The sequence below is a fragment of the Aptenodytes patagonicus genome, chromosome 15, assembly GCF_965638725.1.
Source record: "Aptenodytes patagonicus chromosome 15, bAptPat1.pri.cur, whole genome shotgun sequence".
NCBI lineage: Eukaryota > Metazoa > Chordata > Aves > Sphenisciformes > Spheniscidae > Aptenodytes > Aptenodytes patagonicus.
This window is the reverse complement of record NC_134963.1, coordinates 794,730-812,037: the sequence shown is the minus strand read 5'-3', so window position 1 is coordinate 812,037 and position 17,308 is coordinate 794,730. Positions and strand designations below refer to the sequence as shown.

The 17,308-nt window shown below is 40.0% G+C and overlaps 1 protein-coding gene across 13 annotated transcripts in view; it reads left to right on the top strand.

Annotated features, from left to right (window-relative positions):
* ARVCF (ARVCF delta catenin family member) overlaps window positions 1-17,308 on the top strand; it is a 299,641-nt gene that overhangs the window by 201,840 nt on the left and 80,493 nt on the right. For all 13 annotated transcript variants that reach the window (XM_076353123.1, XM_076353124.1, XM_076353120.1 and 10 more), the window contains 2 exons: window positions 6,163-6,770; window positions 15,717-16,216. In XM_076353123.1, coding sequence (XP_076209238.1) covers window positions 6,163-6,770; window positions 15,717-16,216 — 1,108 coding nt within the window. The remainder of the gene's footprint in view (window positions 1-6,162; window positions 6,771-15,716; window positions 16,217-17,308) is intronic.

Here is a 17,308-nt window from a genome sequence, read left to right as displayed (position 1 = left end):
TAAATAACACAGGTCATGGTTTTTCAAGAGCCAAAGAGGCCGGAGAGGTTTTTCAAAATGTATGCTTTCTTTGCTGGATAGCTTATCTGGGGATTAGTCAACCTAATGCTATTTAGTATGTATTTTTGGATCTTTAAAAGATAATTGTTGTTTATTTTTGTTAAATTGTATAATCTTTAGCTTGCTGGAGAGTGATGCCTCTGAAATTCCTCCTCTTGAACTGAAACATAGCAAAAGCTGTAAATGGGAATGCTCCTGTACACTGCTGTTCCTTTATCCACCCCCCCCCCCCCATTGTTTCAAACCTATTCTTTATAGAGGTTATTCTCTTCAATAGTGTATTAAGTAAACAACCTTAATCCAGAAGCATTGACAGTTTAGATATGCTTTTCCCCACATCTTTGAAGATGCCTGTAGCAATGAAGCAGGAAGAAGGCATAATAGAATTTAATATTTTACGTATTTTAAATAGAGAACATCTGCCTTTTCAAAATGAGATCTCTCTGAGCAATTTTCCCCAAACTGTTATTCTCTTAATACTATACTGACTAAGTCCCTACATAACATTCACTACGCAAAAGATGTAGCAGATAATACTTCATTTCAACTTTATAATCTCTCTGGAAGCCAAATACCTATCATGCTAAAACAGTGAAAGTCACCTTGGGGAGAAGACTACCACTTCTTGCCTGTCGGCTGGAATACTGCCATGTGTTAAAGGGAGCCTGTTTGTAAGTGGCTCAAGAGAATCCAGTAAAGCAAATTAGATGTGTGTGTGCTTGTGTTAACGTTTGCTTTTTTCTTTCTTCAGGCACCTTTTATTTTTATCTTTGAAACGCTAAAAGATTGGAGAGATTTAGGTCACTTTTATTCATTGAAAATGATGTTTTATGATAACAAACTGTGAAATCAATCTGTATACAAAGTTGTTTCATTTCCAGTCCATCCATTTGCCTTGTGCTTTCTAATACTCAGCAAGGCCAGATCTTTCCCAACAGGGATTAACTGCTGCTCCCACTTCCTAGCACCAGCGATGGGAAAGCGCTCGTGACTGAAAATCTTCGGTTGTGGCAGTGGCACATGCAGATGCAGTTCTTCAAAACTTTGCAGAAAATTCAAGGGAATTAGGTAATAGAACAGGAATGGATTTCAGCCGAAGTTGAGGGCCCTTTGAGAATGTGAAATGTTAAGCTTAAAATTGAAGGGGAGAAATTTGAGCTGTTGTTTTGAAAACCTGCGGGGTGAGTTCTTACACAGCATTTAATAGAAAGGTAATTGCTTCAACCTGCTTGGGCTGATTAATTTTTACAGTCCGTAGTTCAAAAATAAGCTCTCAGAAATGTCAGAATGCTTTTATCCTCACACATTCCTTCTTGTGTTTTTTGTTTTATGACACAGTTTCAACAAAATTTTTAGCCCTGTCAGCTTTTATAATGTACTTAATTTATAAAAAAAAAAAAAAAGGCAAAACAAAACCAACCTCAGTAACAAAATGGAAGGCAAAATTGTAGGTGCTGGTTAAGATGACTGCATTTGACCATGATAGCACACTCCAACTGAAATCTCAGTACAGCCTTTCCTCCTCTTGTGTCTGAGCACTGTGCACTTTGAGGGATCCACTTGTCCCATCTGCAAATGCATCCAGTAGGTCCAATGGTTGGATAATTTCATGTTTGTTCTCCCAGCCTTCAAGACAAATAGAAGGATGAGGGACAGAAAAATACAGAAGCTGCTTCAAATGTGTGAATATTTCTTTTGTGTTCTGTTGGCAAATATATTTCCAGAAACAGAATTAGTGAAAACATTATCATGGGGCCTGTAGGGGAATTATTTAACAAAATAATTGCTATTTGGGGAGGAGAACAACGGTAAGGTCAGTAAACCTGACATGTAGTTATATTCTGGGGTGGGGGAGCAGCAATGAAAGCACCCACTTGCAGTCTCGTAGGATTTTGGTTCCAGAGGGCTTGAATAAGTTGGTATATTGGAACTTTTTCTTTTTTTACTGTGGTTGGAACCTTAATACAGTTTATAGGAAATAAAGAATTGCAAATATATTTTAAGCATACTCAGACAACCTCTTCATAGGGAAGTAATCTGAAGCTTTCATCTGGTACTCTATGAGATTGTAGCACTGAAACAATTGAGCACCTTTGATTTGTAATTGGGCTAAAAAAACTCTTTAAATGGGTTTTCTTTAGAGATGGAAAGTAAACAGAGGAAGTCAAATTACACTTTCTCAAAGTAACTTGTATCTCTAAATTTTTCACTAGAGCATATCTGTAGCGAGGAGTTTATGCTACTAAATCTCTTTCAAGATTGGGTGCATCGGAAGGATAGGTGTCTCTCAGATAAGACAGTCTGCTGGGACTCCCATTTGGAACAGCTTTGTTCTCTCTGGCTAATGCATCAGTACGAAGGAAACCACAAAAATGTTAGGAGAGAGAAGATTACTGTGCTGTCAGCTGCTCGAGACTGTGGGTGTTCTTTTAAGAAATATAAACGAAACATTCCCTTGAGCTGGATTTCCTGAAATAAAGATGTTTGGTTTGTTGGATGGGTTTTTTTTGGTTTTTGTGGGGGGTTTCTTTTGGTTTTGGGGTTTGTTTGGGGTTTTTTGCTTGGAAACCTAGTAAATGGACCTTCCTCTGTGTGCTGGCTAATTGCTTCCAAAAAGCTTCCCTTTATTGTCCTGTAGGCAGCAAAGTCTGTTTATCACATGATAAGTCTTCTCTCTCAATGCCTACCCCTGACAAATGAGGCATGAGTGCAAATACTCCCTCTCTCTCGAAATATAAAAAGACTCTGATTGCCCCACTGTAACACCTTTAGCATTATTGAATGCTTTTATGCTATGAGAAATGTGTACTTTAATGCTTGAGTGAAATGTTCCTTTTTATGTGTCTGACAAGGGGGTTTTGATTGTCCTGATTCCTTCCACTCACTAACAGGGGCAGCGTTCAGAAAATTACAGAGGTGAGGCTGTGCTAACATTGGAAACTTGTCCTTACATGTGCTGGCTGACGCTAAGTGTGTCTTTTTGACTAGCAACAGCCATTGAAAACTTGTCTATGCTGGTCTCGAAGACACAGGAAATAAGGCAAATTGGGAAAAAATTGGAAATTAATCTCCTGCCTTCTGTGTTGGTCATATTAAAAAACAAAAAAAAGTCTCTGTAAATACTCTGTAGATTACCAGAGCATGGGGAAAACTCATTAAGTGTAACTGGTAAGTCACAAAATGTCTGGGAATTGATTTTCAAAGTGTTCTGAAATTCTGCTTTGTCTTTTTTGTGTACATGTACTGAATATTTGTAGACAATTGTCCTTGCCATAACATTTCTGCATTGTGTTACCTCATCCTGTTTGACAATAATGGTGATTCTCCAAAAAAAAATTACAGTCAAAACCAAGCAAGAGTCCAGAATTGGCAGTAGGAATGCTGGGTGAAGACACAGCAGCGATGCCTCCACTGCAAAGCCGTTGTCCAAGGTTCCTGCAGGTCAAAGCTTGTTCCTTCTTTCGTGCTGTTGCTGGAGCCAGATGTGGTTTATTAGGTATCTTGCATTGTCTGATCTTGACAATTTTATGAAAAATTACACGTGACAAACTATTCATGCATGGCAACATATGTCTTGAAAAGAGAAACTCTGAATTAGATTTAAAATATCTGGCTCCGGTTGAATAGTGCTGAAAGAAGGGGCTTTGTGAAGTTATGGAGTGCTCTTCCTGGCGTCTAGAAAGCTGCCTCTGTGTTCCTTCCTGAGCAAAAGTACCAATTTCTGATTCATCAAATTGTTGAAACGCTACCTTCCTTCCTGTTATTACCGTTACTGGTTCCCAAATTCAAGAACGCAAAGGCCCAGCACTTTGCATCCAGTTTTGTCGTTGCTTTGTAAAACTCGCATATTTCAGGCCTGAGAAATGTTGCTTTTTCTACTCTTAGAAGATCACTTATGAACATATTACTTTGAATAAAACTTTTGTTTCAGACTTCAGTAGGAGAATACTGAGCTGTGTTGCCTTGTGTATACCCACTTTACAAAGAGCTACTGTAAGCTACGCCAGCTCTTTTTTTTTTCTCTGAATGCTCTCCAGTTTTATAAATGCCATAACAGTAGTCATGCTGATAACTGAGTGGAAAGTAGAAGTATTGTGCGCAGGTAATAAGCAAAAACCGCTGTTGGATTCTATGTCATGAAATAAATGTTTGGTTTCTAGTTTCCTTTCTTTTAGTTATTAAAATGTGTGCTTTTAAAAACAGGGAAAAAAGAAGATTTGGAGGCATGGAAGCTAGCATCTTTCCTGATGTTTACTTGCTAAGGAAATCCCTTTGGATTGAAGAGGAAAATTCTTTCAGCTCTGGCCCAGATTAGATACTAAAGTCATGTTGGTACCTGGCTATGCTTTATTCAGCATTGTGATGCTGTTTAATTATGCTGTTGGTGGAAAGCCATTTGTGCTGCTTTCAGTCTTGCAGGATTTCATTACTTCATTAGGCTGAAGCATCATTTGCTCACAGATGTCTCTAGGAAAAGAAATGCTGTTTGGGTGATTTTTTTCTATTTGGGGTTTCTGTGTGAAAACATCTGGCTAGAGGACATGTCTGGAGCTGCTTCAAGAGATGTACTCTTAATTATTTTGTTTTAGCAGCAGCTTGGCTAATCTGGTGCCAATCTAAATGTTTAAATCAGAGGCTATAGGTCAAAACATCTATTTGGACTTCAGAGCCACTGAGCAATCCAGGAATACACGTTACAGTTACTGTTTCTCTTGATGTACGCATTTCATTCTGCGGCCTACTTGAAGAAAAGTGTCATTTACTGATGCTTATTTACTTCTGTAATACTGTAGAAACCCAAAATATCTCTTAACAATTTTGTTTTGTGTTCCTCTCCTCCCTGTGTGTAATACTGCCTGGTGGATTGATTCTCTCTCATATCTTTGTGGGTGTGTTGTTTTGTTGTTTGGTTGGGTTTTTTTACAAAGGGCTTAAAGTCGGCATTTACTAGGGTTAGGGTAACTTTATTAGGGTTAGGGTAAGGATAGATTGGCTTCTGCTGGACTTTGTATTCTCCCCAAAACAGCTTTTGCTGGTCACTCTGGAAGACAGTGCAGAAGTTCATGGACCACAGATACCAACCAAAACAGAAGGTCCTTTGCTAGTTTGTAAATAGTAGTGGCTTTTGTCTGGCACTGTCTCATGCAGATTACCAGAACTTTCCCATGAAGGCGGAATGTTCTTGGAAACTCTTGAGGAGTCTTTGTTTTTACCCTTTAGCAAGAAACCCTGAACACAAGTGCCCTCTGGACACTTACCATTTCCAGTTTTTGTCAGTTATGTGAAATAGTCTAATTCTATCTGTTTTGAAATGAGGTGTTATTTATAGGAGAAAAGATAAATATGTATTTGTGTACAGATTTTTCTTTAATGTTTTAAACAAGCTTGTCTAGCTCAGTGTGTTTAGGGTAGTTGCAGTTGCAAAAGCTGTGTGGCATTAATGTTCGTTATTGCCAAATAATATCACCAAAATAATGGAATGACACCAACTATCTGTTGGGCTTGTATGGTGATAGTTGGATGTAACATAGCTTAAAAGAGGAAGCGGTGGTGCTGTCTAAAAGCTAGAAGCCCAAAACTTTTCTGTTTGAGTTCATAGTTTCCTAAATGTTACTGCCATATTTGAGCTCCATTAAGTTACACGGTGGGACAGATCAGGCAGGAGCATATAACTGTATTTCTGTCAAACTAGAGAATGCGATGTGGTATTGTGGGGAGGACAGGCTGTAAACCTCAGCATCGTAGTCTGCTCTAGGAAAGATGCCTCCTGAAAACATTTTGGGCAAATCTGAACTGGTGTAATGACTTTGCACTGCTTCCATGCACTGTCACATGGCTGCAGTGGGTTTGATTTGGTAGTAAGAGCCCCAGAGTGCACTTAACTCTGTCTTTTCAGCTTTTTATAGAAATACTTTCCCACTACTAAATCCTAAACCTAATAGGTGAACTCATGAGTACACCAGTGCTTCCATTCAACAGGCATGTCACTGTAGTATGCTTTGTGATGCACTCTCCCCATTTTGCTGTTCTAGGTCCCCATATGTCTCATCACATTGTGCAGCAAGAAGAAAATTAACATATTTATTCACTACTTCTTCACAGGTTACCAAAATGGTCAAAACAGTCACCACCAGAACAGTGCGTCAGGTGCCACTTGGGCCTGATGGCCTGCCATCAATAGATGGCTCGTCTCCCATGGGCAGCTACACAGATTCAATAGACAGAAGGTACATGAAGAATGGGGAGCGGTACATCACACCACAAGCATCTTCCACGTTAACCAGATCTTACAACAGCTACAACGATTCTTACCCTGAAAGCCACGAAGGCCAGTATCGCCCTTATATTGGTCATGATGGTTATGGAGATCTATCTGATAACTATGGCAGCTTGTCTCGTGGTGTCAACTACCGCCCTCGCTATGCCTACGTGCCAGGAAACAGTTACAGGCCAGATGATGGTAGCTTCACTTTGCCAAGCAGAAGGGATAACTACGGTCCTGTTGCCCAGCCACAGGTGCCAGTGGGTAGCAACGTTGACTTGAACCGCTCCCAGCCAGAACGCTTCCAGCCAGAACCCTATGGACTGGAAGATGATAACCGCAGCCTTGGAGTAGATGATGAAGGATATGAACTGGATCCTGATTACTCCACTGTGAACCGGAGGACATCTGCAGGTGTGCCAGAGAGAGGAAGACCTCACAAAGGAAGGTAAAACCCATTTGTTGTTTACAGTGCTAATCTGTAGCTGTTTTGCTTAGTTGAACATGTACATTTGAACTCTTAATGGTCTGGTAAGTTCTGGAATTACTTGACAGACGAACAGGTAGAACGCATCATTTCATTAGCCCGTAAAAGACTGCAAAATGCACACGAAATACAGAAGGGAGTAAGGGTGGTGCTCAAGAACCCTTTCACTGTGTTTCTGGGCTGCTTGGTTTAGGTTGAATTTAGAAAGGAAGAGATGATCTTGTAGAAGAGGGCTAAGTTACTTTTTTTCCTTTTCCTAAAAAAGAGTTGTGACTGTATTGTATTGTCCCAGAGCCATCCCACGCTAGCAAGGTGAAAAGAGGGATTTGTAATCTGTGGGACTTCCCACAGGTCTGGTTATGTGCTCATCTGCCAAACAAAAACTTTGAACAGCTGGTTGGGGTTGCAGATGAGCTGATACCTGGTGGTGAAGGGATGCCTTGTTCTATAAAAGCTGTCCTGTGAGGTGTTTGACAGCCTCAGCTCCTGATGCTGTGCTAACTGCACACCCTCAGCTGCGTGACCAGGTTTTGCTGAACCTCACTGAAGTACTTCAACATTTTGTAAGACCAGATCATTATTTTGTCCTGTGCCTATATAAAGGGGAGATAAGAGCATCTGTGTTGTACTTGATATAACTGAAGTGACCAGTCACGCATTACTTCTGGTTCAGTCCCCTTTCCGAGCAATGTTCTATTTTATGCCATATTTTCTGATATTAGTTGTTTATGCTGGGCTCGCAGCTATCAGCTCTTGCATTTGGAGGAAAAAAAATAAACAAGCTTGGGAAGAGAGTCTTATTACTCAGCTGAAAGTCATCTTCTGAGTATGAACCTGAAAAACTTGTATACTATGTTTTGCAAGCAGTGTGCAAACTTTTGCGTGTGCCTGCAGGAAGTTATATCCTCATGATTCGTGTTTTGATATGGATTTAGTTCTCATTATTTTCCTCTTAATTTGGAGTAGTTTCCAGAGCTGTAAAGAGAGTCTGGAACCCACCTGCCTCTGTGTGTGTAGATGATCTTTAGACTCCATACTTCTGACCGAAGGCTTCACTTCATCAGTGTTAGTTGTCGGTGGGATTTGGGTAGGCCTTTTCACTCTCTTGTCTTGGAGCGCTCCTACTTGGAGATGTTATGTCATTCATGGTTTCATTCATACTTTCATAGCTCTATCTTCTTTCACATTTCTGGAAGTTCAATTTAAAGCTAAATGGAATCCAGCACCTGCAAATTGTTATCTGTATTTAAAAAAAAAAAAAAGAAAAGGTATCAAGGCATATCTCCCAGAACCCACTTTAAGTCCCTTGTGACATCTTTGACCTTGCAAGCTTACCAACCGGTGGAACCACATCAATGTTTTATGGGGCTAGAGGGAATACCTGCAGCCAGTGGGTGCCAAAATACTGATCAATCTATCAAACTTTAATTGGTGCTCCCCTGCATCTAAGCAAGTTTACAGTTCTCGTTAAAAACAGTCAGGCAGCAGTGCTTTAAAATTTTTATTAACATTTTTCAAACTGTATGCATGATGAATAATTAAATGTATTCTTAGAACCTACCCATTTGCATTTTTAAAGTTTTTTGGTTGTTTTTTGGGTTTTTTTTGTTAAACGTCCCTTTGATTTATTGTTCCTTGCAGTTTGGATAGGACCAATTCACAATTTTTCTTTTACGTTTCTTTTGTTGTGAGGTTTTTTCCCCGTATTTAATATGATCAAGAGGCTTTGACAAGTAATTAGCCTGACTGTGGCAGCAAAATTTAGCTGGTGAGAACATAAGAAGATTGTATGAGGGCCTCTTCATAAGTAGTTACTTTTTGACATTTCAAAGAAATACTTGAACAATTCAATAAACCTGCATTTCAGATATGCTACTGATCTGCAAGAAACTAAAGACTACAAATAGTGCTTTGTGCTAGATGAGGGTAATTACTACTTGATTATTCCTCTCTAGGTTTTTTAGAATAAGTTATTCCTTGTGAAAATGATTAACTGAATGTGATAAATTGATGGCACTTTTGATTTAAAAAAGCTTGTATGTGTAGAGCAGGTATAATAACACTGTTAGAAGCTTTCCTACGTCGCACCGACTTTCAGCTTGGGCATCTTTATCGTGTTGCGAATGGAATTCTTCTGTTGGCTAACTCGCTGCAGAAACTTAAGTTAATCTCTCATTTCTTCCCAGTAAGTGCTGCCCTCATTTGTTAATAGTTTAAAGGTAGAATAAGGATCCTTACTATCGGTTTCTGGTTTTGATGCTGTTCTGTCTGAGAGGACTGAATGGAGGTTTCTCATCTGAATCTGTGGCAGTGAGTCTCGCCCCCTGTGTGATAAGGAGTCAACCCAGCTGTGTCTGGAGGGGATCCTAGTCAGGGGGATTACAAGTACAGATTGTTCTTTCCATCCCTTGCCCGCTCCATTTGACCACAGAGATAAATATCTCTTGTGCTTTCCTTCTGCCATCACCAGCCTCATTTTAAGCTATTTATATTTCATTTTAAATTGGGGAAAAATGTGCCTCTTCACAAACACTTACAAATCCAGGTAAGTGCACAAAGGCAAATATACCCTCTGTTGGCTCTTCAGTGCTTGTGGCTGGGTTTGTTTCTTGCTTTCTTTTATACTGGATCTCTGCTGTAAGACACATTATTTTCTGCAAGAAGAATACCTGGCACTTAGTCTTCTTTTCCTCAGCATGTGCTCTGGTTTGGTTTAAGTCAGATTGCATAATAAATCGGGGTGAGAGAAAGGCATTTGGGGTGTTAAAATCAGTAAATACTGATTTAATATTACTCAAGTTTTACTTGTGAAGGTATTTACACATCTTTAACTGGTTTTATGCCCTTTTTTCCTTCATTTGGCAGGTTGCCTTTATTAAATTAGGAGGTTTTTCATTATAGTCTTTAAAAATAGGTAGTCTTACGGTGTTGCTAGGTGTTTTGTATACAGTCCTTCTTGAAAGAGAAGCAGGAAGTACTGAATATTTTTCATTCACAAAAAACATCCCTACTATTATTTGAGTATTTTTTAATCATTAAATTGAAGTTAACACAAATGAGCAGGAAAAAATGGCAAGTCATAATTCATCTTATTTTTTAAAATTATCTTCTCTTCAACTTTGCATTTCTTGCCTCTGTGGTAATTTTTTTTCCAGAGTGGATCACTACAGTTTGCACTTGTACTAGCATTCATGGGACTTCTTTTTCCCTAAAAAACTCTGGAGCAGCTATTGCCAGTGTTGTTATTCCAGACTCAACAGGATATGAATTTTTAATGTTGACTAAATCAACAATAAAAGAGTTTTCTGCTGTTAAATTTTCTATGGCAGAAACCTGATCTAAGAGACTGAGACTATATTTGGTGGTCACTTCATGGTCCAAATTATTACTACCAGGAAATGAGCCAGATTTTAGATTAAATAACTGTAACACTAGGTTTCTCTTGCTTCTGTTATGTATAAGACAGTGTGAGAATATTGGTATCACAGACATGTTAGTCACATTCTACTTCTGGTATCTTCTTTCAATCTAGAATATAAAGGCTTGTATTTGTAAATAAACTTTCAGTCAGCACTTCTGGCCTAATTTTACCCATTTCAAGTGTGGTCTCACAGCAGCACCCATGGAGGCATCCTTAAGGCTGGGGAGATATCTGTCACTGTAGATTGGCCTCTTTGGTTTAATGACCAACCGTAAGCGTAATACCAGCATGTAGGCAACATTGGGATGTTGTCTAGATTGGGGCAGGAGTGTATGGACATGACTGAGCGGAACAGCGTGAAGCAAAAAATGCGGTCAGTTTGGAGAAGACTTGGGTTTTTCTGAGGCTCCTCCTTAGAATGAATTTGACCTCAGTTTGTTGATCTTCTGGTAGGGGAAGACTGATGTATGGCTGAGTTTTACAAGGCAGGCAGCAACCTGAATCAGCTCATCCATTAGCAGCTTTTAGGTGGTTCCAGTCAAGGGGATTTCGGTGTTTTAACCATACATCCCATAACTCAGACTTATCTCGGCAGAGGATTCAGTCCAGTTTTGAATCCTCTTGTGCATCCTTCTGTCAGGGAAGAGAGGCTGGTAAAAGCAGGACCTCATTCTGCAAAGTCTTTAGATTTCCTCTTCAATGTTTGGCAGAAAGTTCCCTGCTGAAATCCCAAGCCTTTCTGGTCTTTTATCCTAAGCAGACACCAGCTGCAAACTGTGATGAATGTAACACTTGTACAAATTGTTGAGGATTAAGTGTGTAAATCCTTCACCTGTTTACTCAAATGTGCCAATGTTGAAGCCACAAGGAAGATGATAAATCCACAAGCTCTCTCCCAGTTTTTGTCTATGCTAGAATGTGTTTTGATCAATTCCCTGAGACAGGTGATTAGTGAGACCCACAGCATCCTAAAAACTCAGCTGCCTTGCTACAAACAGATGGAAGGCAAGATGCTTGTGGTCAGCAACTCTGGCGTACTACCAGATCTCTTTAGTCCCGAGAGTAAAAGAGCTCTTGGCCTCCTGAGCCCAGATGACTGTGTCTGCTGAAGCTCTCATTAGTCTTCCTTCTGTGTCAAGTGGCTTGCCTTTCCAACGTAGCGGCTCTGCTGGTGTGAAAGTGAAAAATCGCATTTGGCCCCCACCAGTCCGACTCGGGTGATTTCTTTACTCTCTCTGTGTGTAAATGTGTTGCTGATTTTACTCATTTGTCTTCAGAAACTGGGTGTGTTTAACTCCCTGATAGATACTTGCTTTTGCCTTCTTCACTCTTTGCCTAGTCTGCACTTCTCTGGCCCCCAGGCTCCCTGTTAAAGGAGGGGAGATGGGACTTGACCTGGGCCATCCTCACTCGCACAGAGGCCTTGTGGTAGTTCTGCATTACGCTGCCTGATCAGTTATTTTGCTCCTTTGCAGATGATCTATTTTGGTAAACTGCTTCCCTTCAATGCTGTAAAGCAATGGCAGAGCTGGTATTTAGAGCTTCCCTTGTAAAATATTTCAGGATTCTTTTCCTTTAATTACCATGTAGGTTGTTTGGGGGTTTTTGGGTTTTTTGGGTTGTTTTTTTTTTTTAAACTTCTCCAGACTTGATCACTGTATTTAGTCCTGTGAATCTGAATTGGTGTGATACTTGCCTTTGAGCTTTCTTGTACAGCTCTTAAGTTCACACCAGGATCTCAGAGTTTCTAGATAGTTATTCAGGGTCTTGAGGGGTCAAGTGTCCAGGTGTTATCTTTGCTGCCAGGTGAAGTCATTGGTTTTGTTACTGGTGCATTAACCAGTGGCTCTTGACACTGTTTCATCCTAAGAGGTATGTTGGATCTGACCTGCGTGAGCTTATTTCAGCAATAGTGTTTCTTGTGTCCATCCTTTCTCTACAAATACTTGAGAGACACTGTCTTGTTTCAGTGTAGCTGTCTGTATACTAAAACAGTCGCGTTAGACGTGCAATCCTATTTTTTCACGAAGGAGATGGTCCAGCAGAATCAGGTTGAGATTGGCAGGAACAGAGTTGTAAGTGAATGGTTCATGTAAGAATGGGACCGTATGAAAATGCCAACAGTTGTTAAAAGTCACTTACGGTTCAGGGTCCGTTTCCTTGAGGATGCTTTGCTTCTGCTGTGGGGATGGAGCCAGCAGTATGTGCTGAGGTCACGACTTCACCACGGAGCAGTAGCTGGTGAGTTCTAAGCAATGCTGCCCTCCCTACCACCCTCTGCGTGATTCATCCTAAACCATCTGCAGCTCTCCGTGCCCACGGCACTCAGGAATGTAACCTCTTCCCTGCAGCACGAAACACTCAGCATCTTCCCATATCCTGTTCTACCCCAGCTCTGTGTCCTGGGGATTTCATCAGAGAGGGATCATCAAAGCCTATTGGCCATCTTTGGTGCATCAGTAGCTTTGTATTGGAACAATGGAAGAAAAAACCCTTTTTTTTAAAAAAAAAAAGAAAAAAGAAAAAAAAAAACACCAACAAAACAACAACAAAACTTTGTTAGAATAAGTAGCAAGTTGGGATGTGATCTTTTTTCTTTTTTTGTTTTTAATGACTGATTCTTTACTTCAGGTATTCACATTCATATTTAATAACTAGTCATTGACAATTAAAAAAAGTTAGTATTGTTGGTACAAGAGTTATGTGGTGCTCTCTCTTGTCATGACAGTGTTGCAATTTAAAGTCCTAACTGAAGTTTTATTTTGGGCAAATGTAATGAAAACAAGGAGCTTTGTGTGGCACGGGGGAGAGGATACAGCATGAGGGAGATGGGCCCATCTATGTAGTTCTGTTTGGAAGACTTCGTGGAAATAATGCAAACAAACTGCATCCCAAGACAATAATTATCTTTGTGTATTTGCATGGATGAGAAGGAGAGAGAAACTTAATTGTGCAGGTGTAATTGAGGTGGTGTACAGTTATCTTGTGGGCAGCTCATAGGAGTGAGGCGTGCTGAATTGCGAGTTACCAAGTCAAGCAAGCAACAGCTGTGCAGAGGGCAATTATTAAAATTAATCTACTTTTTTTTATGCAGTCAATAAGAATTTAACATGAGGATGAGTTTGAGAAATGAGTTTTTTGTTGTAGTTTTAATACTGGTTGTCCCAAATTTGCATATGTAAAAACAGAATTTTGTTTGAGGAGTAGTTAAGGGGTTTTGTTATTACTTCTGCCCTGGGTATATGCACAAAAGTAAATCTTTTCAGTGTTGTTACTTTCTTCTTGGAATGATGGAAACAGCTCTGTTCTGTAACAGAAAATACAATGGCTGTCCAGACATTGTAAATTACTGTGTAGAGCAAGTACTGAATTATACATACACAAATAACTGCATCGATAAAAGGATTTCTTCAGATTCATTCTGAGTTTTGGATACTTGCCCATTTTTATCCTTTCATTCAGTTTATAGTTTAGAACAGCAATTAAAGCAACTTAATGTCAGTAGAAGCGCTTTTAACATTAAGAGCGTTAATTGTACAAGACTAAATTCAGTCTCCACCTCCGGTTGCTCTCCTCCCCAGAGTCTAGTTTAATTAGCAGTCCCTTTAGGATAACAGCAAGCTCCATTTTCTTTCTGAGTTCTAATGGTCTACGCTTCCTTCAGCATGACATCAGAAATTGTTCAGTAACATCAGTCAGTGCTTAAAATGAAAGTTTTTAAGAATCATTTTGTAGCAATTAAACCTACTTGCTTGACTGAGATAACTACAATACTGAGGTAATAGCTAATCTGTTGAGGAAAAAACAATAAGGCAAAAAGCTGCTGCTGTTTAAAAAAAATATATATATATAAAAGAATATATATATATAAAAGAAGTCAGCTTATGTTAACATCTATTAAGAGTAGTATTAGAGGGAAGGGAGGATGAAGAAGAAAAATCTTCTAGACTTGAGTTTTAAAACAATGGGATTAATTGGAATTTTGGTTCAGCTCCCCAGTGGGTCATCTCAGCTCTTCATCCTTCTCAGCCAGGTTAGTGAGCTGGTGTGAGCCTTTGGGGCAAAGTCTGAGAGAGGGTAGACTGCAAAGTTGAAAGTGTTTGTGGGAGTTCATAACTGTTAGGTGCAAGTCGCCTTATTGCCCTGTGGGCTTATTCACATATAAAATTGAAGAATTTGTGACCAGTGGGTCACTGTAAGCAAGTTTCAGATTTCCTTTTGTACTTCTCCTAAGGACTTAAGTATCTGACAGAATGGTGCACCGCACATGCACTGAAGCTCCCCTGCACGAACGATGCATGTTCTGGAGGATGAAAGGTGTCACTTTGAACAAGGGATGAAGTATATAAGTGAATCTCGAAAACAAATTCTAAAGTTGTAAATGCCTTTCCTTATAAATCTCTTGCAGAAATGTTCTGTCTTTAGCAGCTAGCTGTAGGAAGTGATGGGGGGGGGGGGATTTTTTTCTGAAGGTTAGAGATTATAGTTGCAGCAGTGGTTGTTAAAGAAAAAGAAGTATTTGTCAAATACTGTTGGGGGTTTTTGTTGGTTTTTTTTAAGAACATGGGCATTTGTAGTGTGAGGTTATACTGTGTTAGAATATTTTCAACTCTGTTGATTGCAACTTTGCCCTTTGTGTGAATTAGGACAGTAATATCTAAATAGGCATGTTAGCTGGTTGTGACTGACCTTACTTCAGTTACACACAGTGAATTACAACACAAGATGGGTGCCATTCATTCTAATGCTGTAAATGATCTTAAGAGTGTCTAATGTCCAGGCTAGTTGCTGATCTGGGGAGGAAATCTCAGAGTACAGGACTTGTTTTGGATGTCCAGCAAACTACTCTGGTGTTAAAAGTTGGACCCAGGTCTCTTGACCATCAGCCTTTTACCTGTATTCCAAATGATTCTGTACAAGACAGACTTTTATTACATGCTTGGATTCAGGACTTAGGTTTTCCTTCATCTTTGATGTTATTATGTGTATTGATGCTCACACGAGTATACTGAACTCAACATGGAAATGTAGTGGAACTTCTCAGACTAGCTGAAAAGTGTCTGTGGTCTCTGCCCAGGCCTTGAATGCTGTTAATTAGAGTTTTGGTTTGTTGCAGAAGTAGTGGTGTTAATGAAGCTCAGTGCTTCCTACTAAATGTAATCCAGCTCTATCATAATTGTTTTGCTAAGTGACCAAAATGAAAGCAATCTGTTCGATGACTTGCAGTTCCTGTCATCATTTCATTGCTAGCCAAACAAATACTGTGCTGTAGTCCTATCACTGCTGAGTACTCAGCTATAGTTAGTTTTCAAGTTACTACAAATAAATTATTTGAAAGTGTAAATATGCTGCCCCTAATGATGTTTGTGATATTAAAAGGTTTGCTCATAGCTGAAATCTCCATACTGACTCAGAGGTACAATGTGTTTAAATGTGCTTATTTTCCCCCTCCCCTTTCTTTCTCTTGGGACTGTTGCTTCTTACAGGGGCTACGATGACCCCATCGAGACAGAGATGGTTGAAGAGAGGATCCCTTACCTTCATGGTGGCTATGCAGCACCGCTGGCACAGCCAGAGAGAGGAAGCATGGCTAGTATTGACCGTCTGGGGAAGCGCTCCCCCTCTATTGACAGCATTCGTAAAGACCCCAGGTGGAGGGACCCTGACCTCCCTGAAGTAATTGCCATGCTCAGCCACCCTATTGATCCAGTCAAGTCTAACGCCGCAGCCTACTTGCAGCACTTGTGCTACGAGAATGATAAAATCAAAAAGGACGTGAGGCACCTTAAAGGGATACCTATCTTGGTGGGCCTGCTTGATCATCCGAAGCCAGAGGTCCATCGTAAAGCCTGCGGGGCTCTCAGAAACATCTCCTACGGGAAGGATAATGAAAACAAGGTGGCTATAAAGAACTGTGATGGGATCCCTGCATTGATCAGACTATTGCGAAAAACAAATGACATGGAAGTGAGAGAGCTAATTACAGGTCAGTGTCTGTAGTTTTTGAATTATTTTTTTAGAGGAGTCCTTTCAGCTTCAGCAACAAGAATTTCTGGAGATTAGAGCATTGAAGGAGAATTTAGATTACTGGCTGCAGCTGTTTCTTTAGCTGCACCACCTTTGTGGTGTGAGAGAGCCTAAGGCAAACGTGCCCTTCAGGAGGAAATGGAGATCATCTGTGTACGTAGCACACTTGGGTTTCCCTGGCTGCTGAGAGAAGAATGATGCTTCTTGGATGTAGCATGCAACTGCATGTGGTTGAGTTACTGAAGCTTAAATGAATTATAGCAACTTCATTGACAGGTAATTTGTAGTGCGCTTGCCCTCAGCGTGTTATAATCATGAGGTAAGATATGCTAATCTAAAACTTTCCTTGTTAATCTCTTATAAAACAATCCTGCTGCCATGTCCCCACTACTTCATATTGATAGAACAGTCAGTCTCCTCAGGAATACTTCCAACCCCCAGTGATGGGGACTCTGAGGCTGTGTATAAAGTTGCAGCACTTCTGGGATGGAAAACTCAGATTTTAAGGAGCGTAGAGTGTGCTGTTGAGATGCTCTGGACACAGGGTTTGCTTGTTGCAATAATCGGAAAAGGGAGAATTACATTTTGAAGTTACTGAGTTTGTGCACACTTTGCAGGGAGTTTTCAATCACTTATATCTCCATTATTCAACCTGTTTTTCATTTGAACTTAGTCTTGGACATCATCCAAAAAGAGTAATAAAGTATATGCCAAGTTTCAAAGTTCAGCCATTAAGTGGAAAAGGGTGGAAAAGTATGTCAGCTCTTAAACTAAGGAGAAATATATTGTTCTTCAGTCTGCCATAACTCAGGAGGAGTGAAATGGATTTCCCTTTCTCTTCTCAGAAGCAGCAGGGGATGTGTGGATGGAGGTCAGGGCAGTTGCAATGAATTTCAGTGCCAGAACAGAATTTTTCAGAAAGTTTTGTGAGTGCAAAAATAAGTTCAGGGCTGAAACTGTTTAGCTACCTTATCAGTGTTGGATTCTCCAGGCAGACCCTATTGCAAACATGGATTAAGCCATTAGAAGTAAACATCATAATTCTATAATC